Genomic DNA, 24030 nt, shown 5'->3' on the forward strand with positions numbered 1-24030 from the left:
GAAATAAAATCCTAGGGGCACCTGGGTGGCTCAGTCAGTTGAGCATCTGCCTTCAGCTCAGGTCGTGATCCCGGGGCCGTGGGATCGAGCCCTGCATCGGGCTCCCTGCTTAGCCGGGGGTCTGCTTCTCCCTCTGCCTCTGCTGCTCCACCTGCTTGTGCTCTGTCTCTATCAAGTAAATAAATAAAATATTTTAAAAAAATCCTAAAATGTGGTTTCTTCATATTCTCAGCATTGCTGAGAATTTTCTGTATTAAATCGTGTTATGTATATGAGTTACCATATTGTAGATAGAAACCATGTCCAAATGAGTCATAAGTGTCTTGGCTGTTGACAGATACATCATTCAGAGTGGGTGCTCAGCTTCTGGAAATGATTGATTTTTCTTAAGTGGATTTTTAAAAAAGATTTTATTTATTTATTTGTGGATTTTTAAAAAAAGATTTTATATATTTATTTGAGGGAAAGCGTGCACCCAACAGAGAGAGAGAGCATGAGCAGGGGAAGGGGCAGAGGGAAAAGGACAAACACTCCCCACTGAGCCCAACACAGGACTCGATCCCAGGACCCTGGGATCATGACCTGAGCCGAAGGCAGACATTTAACCACCCAGGTGCCCCTAAATGGATTTCTTTTTTTAAGATTTATTTATTTATTTTATTTTTAAGATTTTATCTATTTGAGAGAGAGAGCACGAGAGCGAGAGAGATGAAGAGAATGAGTGAGGGGAGAGGCAGAAGGAGAAGCAGAGCAGGGAGCCCAACGGGACTTGATCCCAGGACTCTGGGATCATGACCTGAGCCTAAGGCAGATGCTCAACCGACTGAGCCACCCAGGCGCCCAAAGATTTATTTATTTGAGAGAGAGAGAGAGAGAATAGGGGAGAACGGCAAAGGGAGAGAGAAACTCAAGCAGACTCCCTGCCAAGTGTGGAGCCCAACATGGGGCTAGATCTCAGCACCCTGAGATCAGACCTGAGCTGAAACTGAGAGTGGGAAGCTTAACCCGACTGAGCCACCCAGGCGCCCGTTAAATGGATTTTTAGAAGAAAGAAGTAGAGATGTTTTTGTTGGTTCAAAACAAAGACCCTTACTCGATTTTTCTTCTGTTCTCTGTCAGTGGATCTAGAGTTTCCAGGTTTTTTTGCTATAAACATTAGTATTCATGTTCCCTTTTGTCCATGTGTAAGAATTTTTCCTCAAGTACATACCCAGTGAAATTATGAGGTCCTCGAGTATTGGATCTGTACTCTACTAGAAATACCAGATTATTTTCAGCGTGATCATACCAGTGTTTCCTTCTGTCAGCAGGGTATGAGTTCCTGGTACTCTGCATCCTGACCAGTACTTGGTATTGTCAGACTTCACATTTTTGCCAGTCTGCTATCTCATTTTGGTTTCAGATTCCATTGTCCATATTACAAATTCGGTGAAATGCTTTTATATATTTTTGCTTGCGGTTATTTCTAATTCCGTAGAACCCTTATTTGTGCCTTTTGTTCATTCTCTTATTGGGTGGTTTCTCTTCTATTAAGTTTTAAAGGAGTCCTTTATTCTGGATAGTAATTATCTTGGTTTTGTGAATGATGTAGTTGTGGGATTCTTATCTTTGAATTTCCAATATTTTATCTTTGGCCTTATTGTATGGAAAACATGCCATTTCAGATTGCCTGGGTGGCTTAGTCGGTTGAGTGGCCAGCTCTTGATTTTGGCTTAGGTCGTGATCTCAGGGTCCTGAGATTGAGCCCCGCATCAGGTTCCGCACTCAGCGGGGACTCTGCTTGGATTGGAGATTCTCTCTCTGTCCCTCTCCCTCCGTGCCTCCCTGCTCGTGCTCTCTCCTCTCTCTTTTAGAATGAATAAATAAATCTGTTTAAAAAAAGAAAGAGGGGCGCCTGGGTGGCACAGCGGTTAAGCGTCTGCCTTCGGCTCAGGGCGTGATCCCGGCATTATGGGATCGAGCCCCACATCAGGCTCCTCCGCTATGAGCCTGCTTCTTCCTCTCCCACTCCCCCTGCTTGTGTTCCCTCTCTCACTGCCTGTCTCTCTCTCTGTCAAATAAATAAATAAATTCTTTAAAAAAAAAAAAAAAAGAAAGAAAGAAAGGGAACAGAAAACATGCCATTTCTTCAAAGGAAGCAGAGTTCTGCGAATCAGACTGGGAAGTATAGAACACTGGGAAGTAAAGAAAAGAAGGGCGGTAATGATGGCACATTTGCCGTGACCTTCCTGAGAGTAGCCCGTATTCAGCACGTGGGCTTCTGTGCTCGGCCCCGGAATTCTTGGGCCGGGCTGCCGAGAGAAACCGTTCCCTGATTTTTCCCTAACACAGAGCCTTTCTCCTTAGGTGGATGACGACTTTACAGCCCAGGATTACAGGCTCCAGTTCCGCAAGTGCACTTCAAATCATTTTGAGGACGTCTACGTAGGCTCTGAAACGGAGTTCATAGTGTTGCACATAGACCCCAACGTCGATTATCAGTTCAGAGTCTGCGCCCGAGGAGATGGCCGACAGGAGTGGAGTCCTTGGAGCGTCCCCCAAATGGGTCACTCCACGTTGGTGCCTCACGGTATGCCGTTGCCTTCTCGCTCCCGACGCGTGACCGTGTCTCAGGTCGCGGGTACCCGTGCGCAAGGCGGCACGCTGACAGCCACGTTTGCCGGCAGTACAACCTGCATGGCTGACCACAGCGTGCAACACGTACTATTCAAATTACTGCATGGGAATTTTGGCACGTTTTCATCGGTTCTTGTCTCCAGAGTCCAAAAATAGTGCCGGCGGGATTGTTAGCGTCCCCTGAATCCAAAGATTTTAAGTGTTGCGACAGGATACTGATTAAAAAAAAAAAACAAAAAAACCGATTTTCCAAACCTCCAATGACTATCCGTATGGAGGTCTTATGATTTGAAATTGGTCTGTCCTGTATTACTATTTTAAAATATTCAGACTCATTTGTTAACTGGTTGTTAATCAGGTTGGGATAAGCTCAAACAATTATGCTTCCCCTGATTTCGTTAGATGGGAGATAACGCTCACTTGATCTTCCATCTGTTCCTGCCAGAACTGTGCAGACTTCACACATTTTTTGTGATGTTTTAGGATTAACCAGGATACCCTGTCACTGAATCTGACCCTAAGTGCCCATGACCCCTAAGTGTAGCCTCTTCCACTTCCAAGTTTTGTTTAATGTGTCTGTGTTGAAGATACTCCTCAAAGGTTTTAATAATTTTTGATATCTTTGCTTTCTACAAAGAGTGGACAGCTGGCTTTGAGGGGTACAGCCTGAGTAGTCGAAGAAATATAGCCCTCCGGAATGATTCTGAGTCCTCAGGTGTGCTCTACTCCAGCGCTCCAACTTATTTCTGTGGGCAGACGTTAACATTCAGGCAAGTAGACCTTGCAGTATCTGTTTGTCGTGCCTCGGGCAGTAAAGTGACATGCATGGAACACAGACGAGCTTTGGATGCAAAGTAGACCTGAATTGATTTCATCATTTATAGGCAGTGCTAGCTACTTTGGGGAGACTTCCTCATTCCTCTTTGCTTTGGTTTTCTCATCTGTGTTCATAGAGCTTTTACGAAGATGAACTGAGATAAAATATGTAATGTGCCTTGTTTATACCTGATACACAGCACGCACTTAGTATGTTTGTGTCTCTTTTGTTCTTGGGAGATAGAGGTAAGTAGACTACCTCTCAAAAGTCAATTGTAAACAAAAAATCAATCGTAAAAAATCAGAGGCCAAGAATTATTCTCCTTTGTGAGTCAGTATGAGCGGGTCTCTGAGAGACAACCTGTTAGTGTAAACGCAGTGAGAATCACATACATAATGTATATAATTCTCTATAAAATATATGTGTACATACATATATATGTATATAATTCTCTGTAAAATAAAACTGAAAGCAAGCTCTCCTACCAGCAATCAATTTTCTATTTCTTTATCCATGTCTTCCTGTATTAGAATAATTTCCTCGTTTTCATGTCCTGAGATATATTCTCTGTGGTCCTGTTTTTTTAATAGCGCTTCCTAGAAAGCAAAGCCCAGTTTTTTGTTTGTTTGTTTTAAAGATTTTATTTATTAGAGAGAGAGGGAGAGTGAGAGGGAGAAGCAGACCTCCCTGCTGAGCAAGGAGCCCGACATGGGGCTCGATCCCAGGACCCCAAGATCATGACCTGAGCCGAGGGCAGATGCTTATTACCCTACTGAGCTACCCAGGCACCCACAAAGCCCAGTTTTGATTTGGAAAATCAGGGTAGCAAACTCTCCTCTAATTTTTAGGTCTTGAGATCATGAGGTTTTATGGTGAATGCGTGCTCCAAGTTCCTGTTAATCTCAGTCCCTTGTCATACGAAGCGTGGAGGGTAACTAAAGCTTTATGTAAGCTAATTGGCCTTGTTCCCCACCAGCCAAACCATTTTTCTGCTTATGTCCTTTGTTTATAGAAATACTACCATTAGTGAATCTCCTGAGAACAGTGTGTTCCCGTGTAATGATAGGGCTTCCTGAGCTGATATATTCAGGGCAGGTGTCGCAGACAATAAGAATAGTAATCATGGGGGCGCCTGGGTGGCTCAGATGGTTAAGCGTCTGCCTTCAGCTTGGGTCATGATCTCCGGGTCCTGGGATCAAGCCCCGCATCCAGCTCCTGCCTCACCAGGGAGTCTGCTTCTCCCTCTGCCTCTCCTCCCTGCTCGTGCTCTCTCTCTCTCTCTCTCAAATGAATAAATCTCAAAAAAAAAAAAAAAAAGAATAGTAATCATAGTAATAATAATTGCAGTTAATAATGAAATAGCATTTACTACACATGAGGTACTGTTTTAAGCACTTTACTTACATTAACTCATTTGATTCTTACAGTAACCAGATGAAATAGGTGTAATTCCCCATTTTAGGGATGAGGATACTGAGGCACACAGAGGTTAAGTCACTAACGCAAAGTCACATAACTGGTAAATGGCAAAGCTGGTCTATATCGTTTCTTTTCGTCTCCTTCGAGGGAGAGTAAATGCGATTCTGGTTAGTGTTGGAATCTGCGGTTTCTCTATGTCAGTATCCTTAGCTCTTTTCCTTTTCCCTCTTCTATGAACCCCCCCCCCCCGCCCCCCAGTGATGGTGACCTGATGCTCTCCTGCTTTTAAATGCTTCTTCTATGAACACGGGAAGGTCTGATAGATTCAACCAGTTCACTAGATTCAATTCTGTCATTCAATAAGTATTTAAGACATTGGAAATTACCCAAATTGATGTAAATCCCCTTACTATCTGTGGACCGTGGCCTGACATTTAGTATAAGGCCTCAATAAACTGTTAGTTCTTCCTCCTCTTCCAAAGATGTCTGACCGGGCCCCACTTGGCAGGGCGATTAACTGAAACTTCGCTCAGCTCACTAGTATCATAGCCAGACCTTTGCATTTTTGTCATTTTTCTTTTGAATGTGGAATGGAAATGTCTTCTGTCCCTGTTGGAAGTGATTGCAGCCATCCGCAATAAAGTCAGAGGAGTGGGGGAGGGGGGCCTGTGTGGGGGAGGAGCGGATGGGTCTGCTTGAGTAGAGGTACACTTTATTCAGTTCTTTGAGGGTGTTCGAAGGCCTCACAGTTAGAAGGAAGATCATACTCCTGTAGGCAGTGCCCTGTTGCTCAGCCCAGTCTATCCCTACCGCAGTTGCTGGAATGCGTAGAGCTGTGGGAGCCAAGAAACCTGTTACTGGCGGGCTCTCTCTGTCTCCAGAGCCCAGTCTCATTTGGTGGCCAGGTCTGCTGAGCAACCCCCTCCTGCTAGGCCTCTCCTTGATTTTCTGTCTGAACATTCCTGCTTTCCTTGCTTCCAACATTTTCTGATCTAACCGGTTTTTTTAAACCATGTTTTTACCTTCTTTTCTCTACCACCTCCTTTCTTTAAAACAGCGTCCTTTCAAACAGCCTTCTTTAATCCTAATAACCTAGGAGGGTACTGTCTTCCTTTCACAGATGACGAAACAGAGGCACAGGGACCGTGGGACTTGCTAGTATTTGCATCCTGACAGTCTAGCCCTGAAAGGCTGTGCTCTTAACCGCTGTGCTGCCTGCCTCCCCACAGGTCACATGAGCTGGTAAATCAGAGGCCAACAGGCTAGCTGTTTTTGGTTACACACTTTTTCTTTAAAAGAACAAACAAAATTTAATGTTACGGTTACAGTTATTGATTGCTCTGTAACAAACCACCCCAAAACTTAGAAGCTTAAAACAGTAGTCATTATTTGGCTCAGGAAACTGCAGTGTGCAGAGCTTGGCAAGGGCAGCTCATCTCTGCTTCTGTGTTAGTAGCTGGAGTAACGATGAGAGACGGTGGATCTGCTTTCACGATGGCTCAGTCGCATGGCTGGCGAATGGATCCCGGTTCTGGGTGTCTCTGGGTGTAGGCCTCTCTGCGGGCTGCTTGGGCTTCCTCACAGGATGGTGGCTGGGTTCCAAGATTGAGCATCCCAAGAGATAGGAAGTGGAAGCTGCAGCAGCCACCAGTTTTTAAGGCCCGGGCCTAGAAGTGGACATAATATCACTTCTACCACATTGTACCGTTCATTCAGAGTCTGGATCCCAGAGAAGGGACATAGACCCCACTTCTTGATGGCAGAAGTGTCAAAGGATTTGGGGGCTTTGTTTTAGAAATGCTATGGTTGATAGCTGTTAGAAACTAGGGGTCGCTTGGTTAAATGCTTACCTTTGGTTAAGTGTTAGCATGCCCTTTTCTGAATAAATGTAAGCTTAAGGAGATCTTTCTTTTTCTGTATAAGGCTGGTCTCTGTCATTACCAGGTATATCTTCAGTTCTGTTAGCTCCTCATATTAAAAAAAAAAAATCTTACTAATTTGATCTTTCCTGGGAAGATTAGGAATAGGGCATAGTCCCTACTAGGAATAGGAAGTTAATTTGTTTTGGGGCGCCTGTCTGGGTCAGTCAAAGGAGCATGTGACTCTTGATCTTGGGGTCATGCGTTCGAGCCCCACATTGGGTACAGAGATTACTTAAATAAATAAACTTTTAAAAAAAGTTAATTTAGGGTCTTTGAAATCTTGTTGGTTTCTCCTTATATTGAGAGAGAACGCATTGTCCTGTGGAGAATACAGCTTTGCTGGGTTTTGCATTTTGCCAAAGTGGTCTCCTCTAGAAATATGATATGTAGCCCTTTGAGGTTAGAGTTTGGCTCTTATGACAGATGTGGGGAATGCGAGACAGAAGAGTTTTCCACACAAACTCTTGATTAGATAGACTTGGGTGAGGTAAGACAGCTGGTTTCCTAAGTAGATCTCCTTTAAGGTTATATACCCTGGCTTTTAGTTTGTCTCTCGAAGGAGTGTTTTGTGATATCATGAAGGTGTATCTGCTTTAAAGTATTCACATATAATAGTTCTTCCAAGTAATCTAAGGAATGTTTCTTAGGCCTTTTTCCCACCCATACTCTCTCTGTCTTAAACTACTTTTTTAAAACGTAAGGACGGGCGCCATTTTACATTCCCACCAGCACGGGTGAGATTTTCAGTTGTTCTGCATCCCTGCTTGCATTTGGTACTGTCAGTTGTTCAGTTGTTCCCTTTTTAAAAATATTTTATTTTTTTAAGTAATCTTTACACCCAACGTGGGGCTTGAACTCACGACACCAAGATGAGTCACACGCTCCACCAACGGAGCCAGCCAGGCCCCCTTTGTTTGCGCTTTTAACTTCAGCTATTTTATATACAGGTAGTTGTACCTTATTGTGGTTTTAATTTTCTTCCTGATAGCCAAAGATAGTTCTCTTTTCCTGTGCTCGCTTCTTGGCCTTTGTATATCTTTGTTGGTGTGAAGTGTCTTTTCAGATCTCTTGCCTATTTAAAACAATTTTTTTAAATTATTGAAATTTGTTGAGTATACGTCTTATGTTTTTTTACCAGTTTGAGGCTTGTCTTTTCGTTTTTTGACACTGTCCTTTGTGGAGTATAAGTTTGCTGATTTTGACGAAATACAATTTACCTGTTCATCCAGTGCTTTTGGTGTCGTGTCTAAGAAATCTTTGCCCTAATGCAGGGTCACAAGATGTTTTCCTAAGTTTTCTTGTGGACGCTTTATGTTTTTAAGTTTTACGTTCAGATCTATGAGCCATTTTGAGTTACTTTTAGTATAATATGTGAAATACGGGTTGAATTGGGTTTTGTTTAGGATCTGGTCCAATAGTTCCTGCATTGTTTGTTGAAAAGACTCTCTTCTCTCTGCTGAATTGCCTTTTCACCTTTCTCAAAAAGCAATTGACCGTACGTGTGGGCGTCCGCTTCTGGCCTCTGTTTCATTGGTCTGTGTGTTTCTCCCTTCCCAGAACTATAACCTTGCTTACTGTGGCTTTATCGTAAGGCTTGATATCAGGTAGTAGGATTCTTCCAACTTTATTCTTTTTGTTTTAGTTATTCTAGTGCCTCCTTCTTTCTGTTTAACTCTAGATTCAGCTTGTCCGTTTCTAAGAAAAAAATTTTTTTACTGGGATTTTGATTGAAATTGACTTGAATCTGTAGATCAGTTTGGGAATAATTAGTATTTTAATATTTTGATTGTTCCAATCTGTGGATATGGTGTATTTCTTAGTTTCTAGAAAAATATCTTTCATCATTGTTTTGTCATTTCTCTTTTTCTTGTCTCATTACACTGACTACAAAGTTGGATTCCGAATAGCAGTGTTGAATGCTGACATGCTGATTGTACATCTTAGCAGGAAAGCATTCAGTCCTTCACATTAAGTATGATGCTAGCTGTAGGGTTTGTTTTGTTTTGTTTTCTCAAGGATTTTATTTTTATTTTATTTTTTTTTTTTTAAAGATTTTTTATTTATTCGACAGACATAGAGACAGCCAGCGAGAGAGGGAACACAAGCAGGGGGAGTGGGAGAGGAAGAAGCAGGCTCATAGCGGAGGAGCCTGACATGGGGCTCGATCCCATAACGCCGGGATCACGCCCTGAGCCGAAGGCAGACGCTTAACCGCTGTGCCACCCAGGCACCCCTCAAGGATTTTATTTTTAAGTAATCTCTGCACCCAGTGTGGGGCTCGAACTTACAACCCGAAGCTCAAGCATCACATTCTCTATTGACTGAGCTAACCAGGTGCCCCAACTGTAGGTTTTTTGTAGATACCTTCTATCAGGTTAAGAAAGCTCCCTTCTAGGGGCGCCTAGGTGGCTCAGTTGGTTGGGCGTCTGCAATTGGCTCAGGTCATGATCCAGGAGTCCCTGGCTCCCTGCTCAGTGGGGAGTCTGCTTCTTCCTCTCCCTCTGCTCCTCCCCCAACTCATGTACTCTCTCTCACTCTCTCTCTCAAATAAATAGAATTTTTAAAAAAGAAAGGAAATTCCCTTCTAATTGTGCTGTGCTGAGAGTTTTATCCATAAGTGAATGTTTAATTTTGTATAATTATTTTTATACATTTGTTAACATAATCATACCATTTTTTCTTCTGCTAATAGAGTGAATTACAGTGATAGATTTTTTTTTTAAAGATTTTATTTATTTGTTTGACAGAGAGAGATAGCCAGCAAGAGAGGGAACACAGGCAGAGGGAGTGGGAGAGGAAAAAGCAGGCTCCCAGCAGAGGAGCCTGATGTGGGGCTCGATCCCAGTACTCTGGGATCACGCTCTGAGCCGAAGGCAGACGCTTAGCGACTGAGCCACCCAGGCGCCCCTACAGTGATAGATTTTTGAACATTGAACCAGCTTTGCATTCCCCAGAGAACATCCCCTTTGTCGTATATTATCTTTATATATATTGCTAAATTTGGCTTTTAATATTTTGTTGGGGATTTTTATATCTCTTCATGAGAGAGACATTTGTCTTTTTTCTTATGATGCTTTTGGTTTTGGTTTTGACTAGCCTTACAAAGTGAGGTGGGAAGTGTTTCTTCCTCTTCTGTTTCCAGAACTGTTGGTGTAAAATTAGTATTATTTCTTCCTTAAATGTTTGGCAGAATTAACCAATCAATTTGCCATCCGAGAATTTTCTTTATTGGAAGATTTCCAATTTCTGTAGTAGATACAGGACATTCAAGTTATCAGGTTTCTTTTGAGAGAGGATAAAAGCTGTTTGAGGTTTTGTACAGTAAGCAGTATATTTCTATCTCAGATATATTTCAGAAATCCTCCTTTTCAATGACTTGACAAGGCACCCCTTCTTTCTCTCATTCCTGACGTGTGAAGCTGTGCCATGACCCTCTTTGTTCATATATGGCTCATTCTCTATTCCTTGGGCTAGTTTTCCTGTTAGTGACACAGACTAACTGGCTGTGTTCCTGGAAGCACTTTGCAGTCTTCCCAGTAGTGTGTGAGGGTCGTGATGTCACTGCATCCTTGTCAGTATTAAGTATTGCTGTTTTAATCAATCTGTAGCTGCTAGGCTCAAAGAAAAATTTCATTTTATGTCTTATATTTATCATAAAGTTGGATATTTTTCATATTTATTAGCTAAGCAACTGAATTCCTGGATTTTGCTCCAAGTATTCACTGTGAAGAAAAAAATTTGAGATTGTGTAAGAAAGAGGATGTGTCACTTAAATTCAATCAAAGTTAGCCAAAGTGCAGAGTAATAGGGATAATAGATTAGCCCTCTTGTTACCATCAAAATCGCTCCTGTTTTGGGCCATGTTCTCTCTCAGAATATTTTACCTTTGAGACAAATTATTACCCAGGATGTTCTACTCCTTTACTCTATGCAGTGGATGTATTTCTAGTATCTTGTCCATAAATTAATTTTTTATTAATTGTATTTCAGTTGTACATGCATTAGAGGAGGTCACTGTACCCTGCCATAAATTATTTTGTACAGCATTTTTCTTTTTTATATAGTTTCTTAAAAACTAGTTTTATGTGAGAGAACAACTACCGTAGTGTCTGAGCATACACTGTCCTGACTACTTGTCTTACAGCTTAAAAATTCAGTGATTTTAAACCTCCATTCTATTTCTTAGTGAAATATGGAAATAATTCTGTGTCTCAGATATATTAGCTGTTTACTTTCTGGTTCATTCCATGTTCAGAGCAACTTTTGTAAACTTTTTATGTCATGCTTGTCTTTATTACCTGCCGTTTTGGTGAAAGATGCTTTTAGGAATTACTTTGTCATTTTTTCAGATTAGGAGTTGTTTTCTTCTTTCCAGGATTTTTTTTTTCTCTCACTGCATTGAGGGCCTTTTCTGTTTTACTGCTATTTATTTATTTGAGAGAGAGCAGGGGAAGGGACAAAGGGGAAGGAAGAGGGACAAGCAGACTCCCCGCTGAGTGCAGAGCCCAACACAGGGCTTGATTTCACAACCCTGAGATCATGACCTGAGCTGAAATCAATCAAGAGTCTGACACTCAACCGACTGAACCGCCCAGGTACCCCCACTGATAGTCTTATGTGAGCTTCCTTTTTTTTTTTTTTTAAAGATTTTATTTATTTATTAGACAGAGATAGAGACAGCCAGCGAGAGAGGGAACACAAGCAGGGGGAGTGGGAGAGGAAGAAGCAGGCTCACAGCGGAGGAGCCTGATGTGGGGCTCGATCCCATAACGCCGGGATCACGCCCTGAGCCGAAGGCAGACGCTTAACCGCTGTGCCACCCAGGCGCCCCTATGTGAGCTTCCTTGTGCATGATGAGTCACTTTTCTTTTGCTGCTTTAAAAATTCTCAGTCTTTGAGTTTGGACAATTTGATTATAATGTGTGTCAATGTGATTTCTTGGGTTTATCCTGGTTGGTGTCCATTAGGCTTCTTGAATCTAGATGTCCATTTCCTGCTCCATATTTGGGAAGTTTTCAGCCATTATACCTGGTTTTGTATAGGAACTGACCCTCACAAATGATCTCAGCTAGAGATGCTGAGAACCTCTGAAACCTTTTTTGGGAGGATGTGACTTCGCTGGGCTTGCGCGTGCAGTTTCTCAACCGGAGAACTATGTGGGTCTTTCAGGAGCTCATAATCTCTTGCTCCCTCTGGTGCCTGTTTGTGGCACTGCCTGTTCTCTGATGTGACGGCAGCAAGCCGCCTTCTTCTCTCTCGTACTCAGTGGCCCCCAGGCATCCCGAGTTTGCCAGCTCCCCATCAGTGCCCACATCAAGTGAGACAGATACCATTCTCTTGAGCAGCCCTGTGAAAAGCTGGCACAGAAGCACATTCAGTTCCTCTCTCTTCCTCTGAGGGAGAGAAGCCTGAACTTATGCCCCTGCTCCCAGTCACACCGAGTCGTACTGGCTGTGGGATGCCACCCCTCCCATTTCTTTGGTCCTAGCAGCGGTCAGGCAGCCATACTATGCTTGTTCTGTCAGTGCTTTAAAGGAAGCACAACAGCAGTCAAGCCTTCAGGCAGCCTTCCAAAGAGTTGGAATGTCGGATGCACGCTCCACTCCTCTCTTTCTCCCTGTCCCCAAGGAAAAAGTCAGAAGCCGCGGTGTTCTTGCCAGCCACTGAGCTGTGTAGCTTGGGAGAGGGACTGACTTGGGAAAGTGAAATTTCTCTTCTTACCAATTTCAGTGCAGCTGTTTTCAGCTTGTGCTCCCTTGGGGTACTGCAGCTTCGTATCGGGATTCTGGAAACCTCATAAAGGTATTTTGGTCTGTATCTCATTGTTAAAGCAGTGTTTCTGTGCTAGAAAGAGGACTGGGACTTACGATTCTGCCATATGGCTCAATGGCTCACACCACTCTCCTCTTCCCCGTACTTCTTAAGACTGCTGGTTTAGGAGTGACATGACTTCAAAAACCCACCCATGTATTTATTTTGATGCTGCGTGTTTGCCACTTTGTAACAAAAGACATTTTGAGGCCATACCAAGTATAACTAATCACCTCTTCCCTTGGTACAGCTACATTCTGTTCCTTGCTAATTTTTCTTTTTCTGTCCTTGGAAAGTCTGGCTTTCTGGAACGGAGGGGAAGATGCATCTGGTAGTAGAGATACAGGTTGACTTTATGTGTATGTTTCCTTTTTCTAGAGTGCATGTTGATGTACTTTGAGACTAAAACACAAAGGGAAGTGCTTAAACCTTCCACATAAGAAGTTCTCCATGCAAACTATGTTAATGACTATATTACCCAACTTTTAAAGATTATAAAGTCTATTTATAAAGGCTTTATTTTTTTTTTTTTTTTTAAGATTTTATTTATTTATGTGACAGAGAGACAGCCAGCGAGAGAGGGAACACAGCAGGGGGAGTGGGAGAGGAAGAAGCAGGCTCACAGCGGAAGAGCCTGATGTGGGACTCGATCCCGGATCGCCAGGATCACGCCCTGAGCCGAAGGCAGACGCTTTAACGACTGCGCCACCCAGGCGCCCCATAAAGGCTTTAAATACTTGATAAACAGTAGTCAAACCATTGCATAGACTCTCACTTTGAAGGTTTAGGTGATGGCAGTGACTTTTCTTATAATGGCAAGTATGACAAGTTTTCCACGTGACTAGAGCCAGAGCATAAAATGGGAATGTGCCGTCATAGCTGTAAATAGTTAGCATAGCGTGTACCGTCAGAATGCCTGGGTTCCTGTCTTGCGTCCAGCACTCCGCCAGGCGATCAGGGTCAGGCTAGTTAGCCTCTTTTTAATCTTGTTTTTTCTCATGTATAATGGGTAGGGTAATGACAGCACCCACTTCATGGGTTATTAGGTGAATTCAGTGAGGTGATTGATACAGATAGATGTAAACGTTTTAGATCAGTGCCTGGAATTTAGGAAGTGCTGTATCACTGTTAGCTATATCAAGAGCAATTGTGATGAGATTGCTCTCTTTAACCTTAGTAACTGTTAAAAATCATGTTTAAAAAAAAAGATTAATGACCTTTCTACTTCGTTTACAGAGTTGAAACCGTGGGCCAGCCAGACAGAAGAGACAGTATAGGAGTGTGTGCAGAAAAACAGAACGGCTGCGACTCTCTGCAGCGTGACCAGGCGGTGTGCATTAGTACAAACGGTAAGAGACACGTAACTGCCGGCCTCTTCGAAATCTGGGGATGACCGTAGTGAGATAGGAATCTGTCCCAACATCACACATTTGTAGCGAGAGATGAGAAAGTTTAAGTCTTTATGACGTATCTGTATGGCTATTACGTACCAGGCATTATTCTGTTACCTTTACAAATAATAAATCATTTAATACTTTGAACAACTTGTTGAGGTGGGAGAGTAGTATTATACCCATTTTATGGATGATGAACACTGAGCCACAGAGAGGTTGAGTGACCTGGCTTAGAGGTGATTCAGTTGGGGTTTGCACCAGGCAGCCTATCTCTGGATTCTGTGTGCGTGGGTCATCTAAATTCAACATCCATTGGTGAACCGAGGAGAGAGTTTACTTAATTTGTGGTATCTCCCAAGGGTTCTTTGGCCCCTTACTCTACAGTAATCACACATTTTAATTTCATTTTTTATTTTATTTTTTCAAAAACTTTATTTATTTATTTGAGAGAGAGAACGAGAAGGGAGTGAGGAGAGGCAGAGGGAGAGGGAGAAGCAGACTCCCTGCTGAGCAGGAGCCCGACTAGGGGCTTGATCCCAGGACCCTGACATCATGACCTGAGCCGAAGGCAGACGCTTAACTGACTGTGCCCCGGCGCCCCTCACAGTAATCACACTTCTAAAATCCCCTCTCAAGATGTGTTACTACGTTGTGTATGGGAAGGCAGTAGGTAGGAGGAGATTCTTGTTTATTTCATGTGCAACAATGTTGCTATTCCACAGCATATAATCTTGTAATGGAGTCAAGTTTCTTTTGAGCCATCCATGTGGGGAAACTTAGTCTCCATTCTAAAAGAGTAGAACCCTGGACCAGAACTCTAAAATGGGATTAAAACGTAAACTTCTCCTGCCCTGGGGAGGGGGGTTAATTAACATATTGAGATGCATCCTCTTTGACTGGTTGGCATCCCAAAATGTGTTCTTGATCTGAGCTGGGAAATTACCTGGGTTATGAGTCATCCAGAATCCGTTTTAGTCCTTCATTGCTGCTCACATGTAAATGACTCTTCACCTTAACGTTTTAGGTGCAGTTTTTGTAAATGGGAAAGAAATGACTAATCAGTTGCCAGCAGTTACTTCTGGGTCCACTGTCACATTTGACGTTGAAGCTGTGACTCTAGGATCCACCAATAATAACGAAGGAGGAAACTTCAAGCTTCGAGTGACTATTAGCTCGAATAACAGAGAAGTGGTGTTTGATTGGTTACTTGAGCAGTCTTGCGGCTCTCTTTATTTTGGATGCTCGTTTTTCTATCCTGGATGGAAAGTGTTGGTGTTCTAGATTTTCGGCTGATCGGCTTTGGTGTTGCAAGGTTTTAGCCGTAGCTGTCTTCAGCTCAGTTTAGTTGTCATTGGTTAAAAAAGAAATTGTTAGATTCATCTCTCAGTTAAACCATGGGAAATGGAAATTGTTGACTGGATTTACTTCGGAATGTTTGAGCAATAAGAGATTTGACTGCTGTGGACAAAACTGTAGTGCAGTCAGTCTTACTTGTAATGATATTAATTGAAATATCAGCATCACGATAAAAATGAAATTGGCTTTTAAAGTATGAGGAGATACAGAAAGCCCTATGCCCTTCCACTGTGTACTTTTGGAAAGTTGACTATTAGAACAGAAAAACGTAATGTAACATTATCTTATTAAGTTTCTATCTTTTAAGGATCCAAGGCCATGTAAAACTTTAGGATCAAACAGTAGGAATAGACCAGCCAGCAGCCGGAGTGCTGTAACACACACTCACTTGTGTGCTGTCCACACGAGTGGTGAACACACTCTCCGTATTCAGGTATTTGTAAGCAGTATTGAATTTTATCTCATGTTCAGTAATCTTTAAAGTCCCAAAAGCGTGATAATTTTTGCGTCGTTATAAATGCCTGAGCAAATGTCTGCAGTAGGCAAAGTATTTTCTTTTTTCTTTCCGTGCAGTTCGATTCATGGTAGGCCAGAGGACTCTTACAGGGTAAAACTACTCATGACCGTAGCACGGGCAGCAGTAGCCACTCACATACATGTCATATGCACACGTGCGTACCCGCCTCAGCGATGTGTGTCGTTCCTCCTCAGAGGGGGTGAGCTGCAGTCCAGTTCAATGTCAGTTTTACAAACGGTCTGTTAGTGGGCCAAACAAATCTAAGGTAAATACTTGACCTCTTTTTTGAAAAACTTCAATTTGTTTAAGATATTTATTTGAAGGACTTACTTAGTGTGTAAAGATGACTGTCTTACCTTGCTATACCAGCTACAGAGGTTTTTTTAATGTGAATTTTTTTCCTTCATTTTTAACAATAGAAATGTGGAAAAGCAAGTTTGATATTTTTGTAAGATAATTTATTGGGGGATTCAGATTCCCTGTTAGACAATCATGACCCTTTACCCTTGCCTTTGTATATGTAAGTAAGCCGTCTTTCATTTGTGTAGTGATTGTTAAGAAGATTTGCTAGAATGTAGATGCCTCGTCCAGCTGTCTGAAACAAAATAAAAAACTTAAAGTTAAATGTGTGTATTTTTTCTTCTGTGAGATTTGATGAACCCAATTTTAATCTTCTAAGTCGAGGGAGAAAAGGATTTCGTGTGTCTCTGGTTTGTTTTTGTTGTTTTTGTTGTGTGTGTTTTTTTTTTTTAAGATTTTATTCATTTATTTGAGAGAGAGAGAGCACAAACTGGGGGAGGAGCAGAGGGAGGGGGAGAAGCAGACTCCCCACTGAGCACAGAACCTGACACAGGGCTCGATCCCAGAACCCTGAGATCACGACCTTAAGTTGGATGCTTCACCAGCTGAGCCACCCAGGTGCCCCTTGTCTCCGGTCATTTTAATACAGATGTTATTGTAACTTGTGACAGTTCACTTACACTTTCTTACATTCTGTGTATCTGATACCGAGCATAGTGCCTGACACATAACATGGGTACAAGAAACGTTGGCACATTCAGTGAATGTGGATGGATTATTTTCTCCAGTTTGGGTGATGATAATTATAACAACTATAAAAATTGATATTTATTGAACACCTACTATGTGCCCGGCACAATGCTGAATTTTCCCTTTTTTTCTTTTTTTTAAAGATTTTATTTAACATTTGAGAAAGAGAGAGACAGAGCACAAGCAGGGGAGAGGGAGAAGCAGACTCCCCGCTGAGCTGGGAGCCCAACGTGGGGCTCGATCCCAGGACCTGGAGATCATGACCTGAGCCAAAGGCAGACGCTTAACCCTCTGAGCCACCCAGACGCCCCAATGCTAAATTTTCAAAATACATTTATTATCTTATTTAATCCACATATGCTACTTACTATACTGTTATTCTGCTTTACAGACAATAAAACTTAGGCTCAAGATGTGACCTAATTTGTCCAAGGTGATGACTAGAAACTAATCTCGTCAGGATCCTAGCCCAGACCTGATGCTCTCTGGAGCCCCCGCTCACAACCGTTGTGCTCCCGGGAAGAGTGGACACTGGGGGGAAAGGCTTAGGGGGAGATAAGAATCAACGACGGGAGCAAGGGTAGCAGTTGCCGGAGTGGCGCTGAGAAAGGACGGGCTGACTGGCTCTGCCTCAAGATCTCAGGGAGCAAAGTCAACCTTAAAAGGCGAGTGGAAATTTGCGAAGCCCAGAACTGGCCTCCGAAGCAGAAGGGAAAGCACTTGTAGTCCTGGTGGAGGTGAGCACGCGTGTGTCACGGCGGTGGGACCGGTATGTGAGGCCGCGGGGAAGGGCTGACGGGGGCAGAGGAGTCGCATGCGGTGTGTTTGTTTTGAAACTCACAGACCGATTTCCAGAGGGGCTTAGCCGTTCTGATGAATGCGTGGTGACCTCTCACCATGGTTTCCGTCTGCATTCCCCGAATGGCTAATGATGTTGAGCATCTCCTCTCGTGCTTATTTGCCATCTGTAAATTCTCTTTTACCCATTTTTCTAATTGGATTGTTTATTTACTGTTAAGTTTTAATAGTTCTTTGTACGTCTAGCTGCTGGTGCCTTGTTGGACGTCTGGTCTGCAAATACCTTGTCTCTAGCTTATCTTCTCATCCTTGGACCAGGGTCTTTTCCAGAGTAGAAGTTTCTAATGTTGATGAAATCAAGTTTATTAATTTTTCCTGTTATGGATTGTGCTTCTGGTGTCAAGTCTAAGGACTCTTTGCCTCGCCCTAAATCCCACAGAGTTTCTCCTGTGTTTTTTCCTCAAGTTTTATAGCTTCACATATTACATTTAAGTCTGTGATCCATTTTTTTCTTTAAAGATTTTATTTATTTATTTGACAGAGAAAGTGAGAGAGCACAAGCAGGGGGAACAGCAGAGGGAGAGGGAGAAGCTGGCTACCCACTGAGCAAGGAGCCCCACGTGGGGCTCGATCCCAGGACCCTGGGATCATGACCTGAGCCGAGGGCAGACGCTTGACCATCTGAGCCACCCAGGCGCCCCTGTGATCCATTTTGATTTTATTTTTTATAAGGTTAAGTTTCATTTGGGAACGTATCTGTTCATACAGATGTTAAGTCACTCCAGTGTCATTTTGTAACAAAGGCTATCTTTCCTCCATTGAACTGCTGTCACACCTTAGTCAAAAATTAGTTGGACATGTTTGTGTGAGTCTATTTTTACGTTCTCTGTTTGTTCCTTTGATCTATGGTCTGTCCGTCTGGCAGTACCACAGATTACTGTTGCTATATAAGGTTTTAAAATCTGGGGGCGCCTGGGTGGCTCAGTCGTTAAGCGTCTGCCTTTGGCTCAGGGCGTGATCTTGGAGTCCTGGGATCGAGCCCCACATCAGGCTCCTCCGCTGGGAGCATGCTTCTTCCTCTCCCACTCCCCCTGCTTGTGTTCCCTCTCTCGCTGGCTGTCTCTATCTCTGTCGAATAAATAAATAAAATCTTAAAAAAAAAAAATCTTTAAAAAAATAATAAATAAAAATAAAATCTGATAGACTCATTTGTCTCTTATTCATCCTTTAAGAACTTGTTTTAGTGGACAGCCTGGCTGACTCGGCCGAGCATCCAACTCTTGATCTTGGGGTCGTGAGTTCGAGTCTCATGACGGGTGTAGAGATTACTTAAAAAATATACATACATACGTAGATACATAAATGCATAGTAAAAAAAAAAGTTGTTTTAGCTATTCCAGTTTCTTCACTTTCTCATGTAGATTTTAGAATAATGTTGTTTCTATCTATAAAAAGTCTTGCTGGGATTTCAATAGGAATTGTGTTAAACCTATCAATTTGGGAAGAGCTGACATCCTTACCATGTTGAGTGCATATTCATTCGTGTATATATATATATATGCATTAATATATTGTATAATGTATATTACATATGTATGTTGTGTACATGTATTTATACAGATATATATGTAGGTATACCTATGCCTACATTAGTACGATAATGGGATTTTTAATAATCGCCAAAGTCCTCTTTGGATTTCTTTGCATTAGCGGAAATAGGTACTAATGTAGGTATTTCGTGAAGTGAAGTGTAATGTGAACTTTCGGAAAGCAGGAGTATTGTTCACTTTACGCCACTTCAGCTCAGGAGAAGGTTCACAGGAGCCCTCCACTTTCGATAGCAGGGGCTATAAAACTGACCGGTTGATTGGTCATCATGTTACCAGTTCAAGTGAAATAATCCTTATCTCTTTATCCTTTTCCATTTACAGCATAATTTTCTTTCGTAAATATTTTCTCTATATACATCTAGAACCATATCAGACAATGTTGCCTTAACTATAAAAACATATTTCGGAAAACTGAAGAGAAGAGGTGCCTGTCGTATTATCTATATTTCTGCTTACCGTGTCCTTTTGCCCTTCATGATGTTCCAAGTTTCCTTCTGTCACCATTTCCTTTCCGTTTCAAGAACTTCCTTTAGCCATTCTTCTGTGGTAAGTCTGCTGGTGAAAACTTCTCCTCGGTTTCTTCTGTATGAGAATGTTTTGATTTTCCCTTTATTCCTGGAGGATATTTCACTGAGTATAGGAGTCAAGGTTGAAAATTCTTTCTGGGAGATGGGGGGAAGCTTGAACTCATGACCCTGAGATCCAGACCTGAGCTGATACCCAGCAGTGGGATGCTTAACGGACGGAGCCACCCAGGCGCCCCAACAGTGCTTTTCTTTCAATGCTTGGAAAATGTTACGCCACCCTCTCCATGGCCTCTGATGAAAAATCAGCTGTCATCTTCATTTGTTTTTCCTTGTAGGTAAGGTGTCATTTTTCTGTAGTTGCTTTCAATAAGTATATGTTCGTCTTTAGTTTTTAGAAGTTTAATTACCGTGTGTCCTTGCGTGGCTTTCTTTGGGGTTGTCCTCTTTGGGTTCCTCAGCTCCTTGAATTGTTAGGTTTACGTAATTTGCCACGTCTGGAAAGTTTGCAGCCATTTAAGCACTGTCTTCAGCCCTGTCCTCTTTTTCCTTTCCTTCCAGGACCACAGTGACACAAATTTTACATCTTTTGTCTGTTCTCACTGATTCCTGAGGTTTTGTTTGTTTGTTTGCCGTTGGTTTTCTCTCTGTCGTTCAGATTAGGTCATTGCTGTCCTTCTACTTCCAGTCCGCCGTGTCTGGCCTCTGTCCCGTCCCTTCTCCTCTTGGGCCCATTCACTGAGCTTTTGTTACTTGTTTTGGTGATTGTATTTTTCAGTTCTAAAACATCCACTTGGATCGTCTTCGTACCTTCTATTTCTGTGCCAGGCTTTTTATATTCTTTGCTGAGGCTGTTGATTTTTCATCTGTGTCAAGTGTGTTCATAAGTGCTTGTTGAAACGTTTCAATCATGGCTTTGGCGTTGGGGAGTCTTACGTGTCCGTTCCACTGGGCCAAGGGATGTTCAGATAGCTAATTAAAACATTATTCTGGTGGTTCCGCGAGGGTGTTTCTGGAAGAGATTAGCATCTGAATTGACGGACTGAGGAGAGCAGGTGGCTCTCCCCAGTGTGTTGGGCCTCCTCCGATCTGTTGATGGCTTCAACAGAACAAAAAGGCGGAGGCAGGTTGAATTCGCTCTCTGCTTATTTTTTTTTTTAAGATTTTATTTATTTATTTGACAGAGAGACAGCCAGCGAGAGAGGGAACACAAGCAGGGGGAGTGGGAGAGGAAGAAGCAGGCTCCCAGCAGAGCAGGGAGCCCGATGCGGGGCTCGATCCCAGGACCCTGGGATCACGCCCTGAGCTGAAGGCAGCTGCTTAACGACTGAGCCGCGCAGGCGCTCCTGCTCTCTGCTTACTGAGCTGGAACATGGATCTCCTGCCCTCAGTGCTCCTGGTTCTGGGGCCTTCATATCTGGACTGGAATCTACACCCTTGGCTCTCAGGCCTTTCGACTACATCACCTGTTCTCTGGAGCTCCCAGTGTGCAGACAGCTGGTCTTGGGACTTCCCAGCTTCTATACTCGTGTACTGGTTTGTTTTTTCTAGAGAATTCTAATACAGTGCTTTTAAATCTTTGTCAGATAATTCAAATATCTTTGTCAGCCTGGTGTCGGCATCTGTTGTCTTTATTCAGTTTGAGATCTTTCTGGTTCTTGGGCCGACAAGTGATTTCCTACTGAAACGTGGGCATTTTGTGTTATGTTCTGAGACTTGGGATCTTATTTAAAGCTTCTCTCTCAGCTGGCTTTTTGACACCAGTCCAACAGGAAAAGATTGAGGGGAGGGGCACTGCCTCATTACCGCCGTGTGGAGATGGAAGGGTAGCCTCCCCTTGGCCTCCATGGACAGCCAGGGGAGAACCCTTGCTTGTGGCTGCGTGGGCGTGGGAGTTCCAGTTCCTTGGGTGATCTCCGGGGACGCTGCGGTGGGGGTGGCCTCATTACTGTAGGCAGTGGTGAAGTCTGGAGTCTCCACTACGTTCTTCTGAGCCTTCAATCAGAGAGAGAGTCCGATCCTGTTACTGCTGGTGGGGGCGGAGGTCCAGGCTCCTCTCTGTGGGAGATGGGTGTCTACATCGCTGCCCAGGGGGTGAGACGGTTTTGCCTAATTGGTCCTCTCTGACGCCATTTGGCAGAGGTGTTGGGGTATCTCGTGACAGCCCATGAATGTGGAAGTCCGGGCTCCCCACCTGGCCTTTGCCAGCACGGGCCAGGGTAAAGACACAGTCTTGTCCGTAGTTGTAGTTTCCTCGGGCTTCCATCATCGATTTCCATAGTCTGGGTGCCTTAGACAGACACACTGATTCTCACAGTGCCGGAGGCCAGGAGTCTGAATTCCTGCTGTTGGCCAGACCGTGCTCCCTCCCAGGGATCTAGGGAGAAGCCTTCCCGGCCTCTGCTGGCTTCTGGCGCCTTCTGGCGGCTTCAGGGCCTCCTGCACTTGCCACCACCTAACTGCGGTCTCTGCCTCTAACTTCTCATGGCTACCTCCGTGTCTTACAAGGACACCTGTCTGGCTCTAGAACCTGCCCAGGTAATCCACAGTGATCCTCTCTCAAGATCCTTAACTTATATCTGCAAAGACTCCTGCCAAATGAGGCCACCATCACAGGTTCCAAGATGTGGACGTGTCTTTTGGGGGGCACCATTCAACCCTGTACAGTGGTGTTTGGTTGAAAGAGCTGTGATGGGGGACAAGTTTTCTGTCTTACTAGGGCTGCCCGTTTTGTGGTCCTTTGGCAAGAGAGAGCTGGCATGGAGCCCGATGCGGGGCTCGAACCCAGGACCCTGACGGAGATCATGACCTGAGCTGAAACCAAGAGTCACATGCTCAACCAACTGAGCCACCCAGGCGCTCCGTTTTCCCAGAGAAGCCTAAATTCTGAAGCTGTATAATAGACTTTAATATCAAGACATAAAAATGGAAAAGTAGAGACAAACCGTAAACACAGCCTTTATGAGGGATTTCCCCGTAGAGAGGTAGAAAGTCAGCATCTGAGGGCCTCTGTTCTATGTGAAGGATCAGGCCAAGATCAAGAAGTGAAACAGGCCGCCTGGGTGGCTCAGTCGTTAAGCATCTGCCTTCGGCTCAGGTCATGATCCCAGGGTCCTGGGCTCGAGTCATCTCGGGGACTGCTCCCTCTGCCTCTCCCCCTGCTCGTGCTCTCTCCATTTCCTGGAGAGCTTTTAAAGATAGCAAAAATTCTGATGTAATTGGTATCAGTGGAGCTCGGGCTTTTTTTGGTGTGTGTGTGTGCGCGCGTGTGTGTGTGTCTTTTAAGAAACAAAATGATTTTATTATGAAGGCAGATTCGGGAGCAGCTGCTGCGAAGTAGGTAAAGGTCGGTCCCCCACCTGCGTGTTTGCAGATCTCACTGTGTTCTGCAGGAGACTGTCCTTTATTCTGAAATCATCTTTCTTGCTCTCTTTGGACTTTTATAAAATGAAAGTGCCAGTAGATGTCAGTCAGGTTTGATTGTTTTGTTTGCAAAGCTTCTTACCAGACAAAACCGAAAGTCGGAAATGTGGAGACTGGGTCACCGGTGTGTGACGCGCGCGACTCTGGGACCTGCTCAGCACCCTGCATTGCCTCATCCGTGGCCATCCGAAAATTACCTTTTTAAAAATTAAGAAATTCTTTTTTTTGATTTCTATGTATTTGAGAGAGAGCGGGTGTGCGGGGGGAGGGGGGCAGCAGAGCGAGAGGGACCAGAGATCTCCAGCTCGGAGCCCAGCATGGGGCTCGATCGCGCCCCGAGCCAAAATCAAGCGTCGGACGCTCCACCCACGGAGCCACCCAGGCGCCCCCCCCATAAATACTTTCAAATGAAGATGCGTCCTTTTCTTTTTAAAAGACGAAAACTGTGTTCAGTGAAATAAGCCTCATCTCTCATCAAAGCTTTTAATCTCATGAAATTTAATATTGATTAAAACAAAATTGACCTCTCTCTGCCGCTTCTGTGGTTTCGTGGGAGAATCGGACCGTGTCGGTACCATCGGGAGACTTCGCCACGTTCTGGAAACAGCTGCGGAAGCGGCAGCTTCTATGGCGCCGCGTGCGGTTCTCCTCGGAGGTGAGAACGGAGGCTTGGAGTCGGCGCAACCGCAGGGCTGTAGCAAGGGCGACGGGGATGCTCCCCAAGAGCAGGCTGCTTGCGCGGGGTCTCTCCGAAGGAGGCCTTGTAGTCTCGT

The 24030-nt window shown here is 43.8% G+C and overlaps 1 protein-coding gene across 1 annotated transcript in view; it reads left to right on the forward strand.

Moving 5' to 3' along the window:
• The window catches only part of CRLF3 (cytokine receptor like factor 3), a 32610-nt gene extending 16133 nt beyond the window's left edge, over positions 1 to 16477 (forward strand). The window contains exons 5-8 of the mRNA XM_026517656.4: positions 2347 to 2569; positions 3254 to 3386; positions 13822 to 13934; positions 15004 to 16477. Coding sequence (XP_026373441.1) covers positions 2347 to 2569; positions 3254 to 3386; positions 13822 to 13934; positions 15004 to 15260 — 726 coding nt within the window. The 3' untranslated portion in view covers positions 15261 to 16477. The remainder of the gene's footprint in view (positions 1 to 2346; positions 2570 to 3253; positions 3387 to 13821; positions 13935 to 15003) is intronic.
• Positions 16478 to 24030: the final 7553 nt, after the last annotated feature.

The sequence above is a fragment of the Ursus arctos genome, unplaced genomic scaffold, assembly GCF_023065955.2.
Source record: "Ursus arctos isolate Adak ecotype North America unplaced genomic scaffold, UrsArc2.0 scaffold_24, whole genome shotgun sequence".
Lineage (NCBI taxonomy): Eukaryota > Metazoa > Chordata > Mammalia > Carnivora > Ursidae > Ursus > Ursus arctos.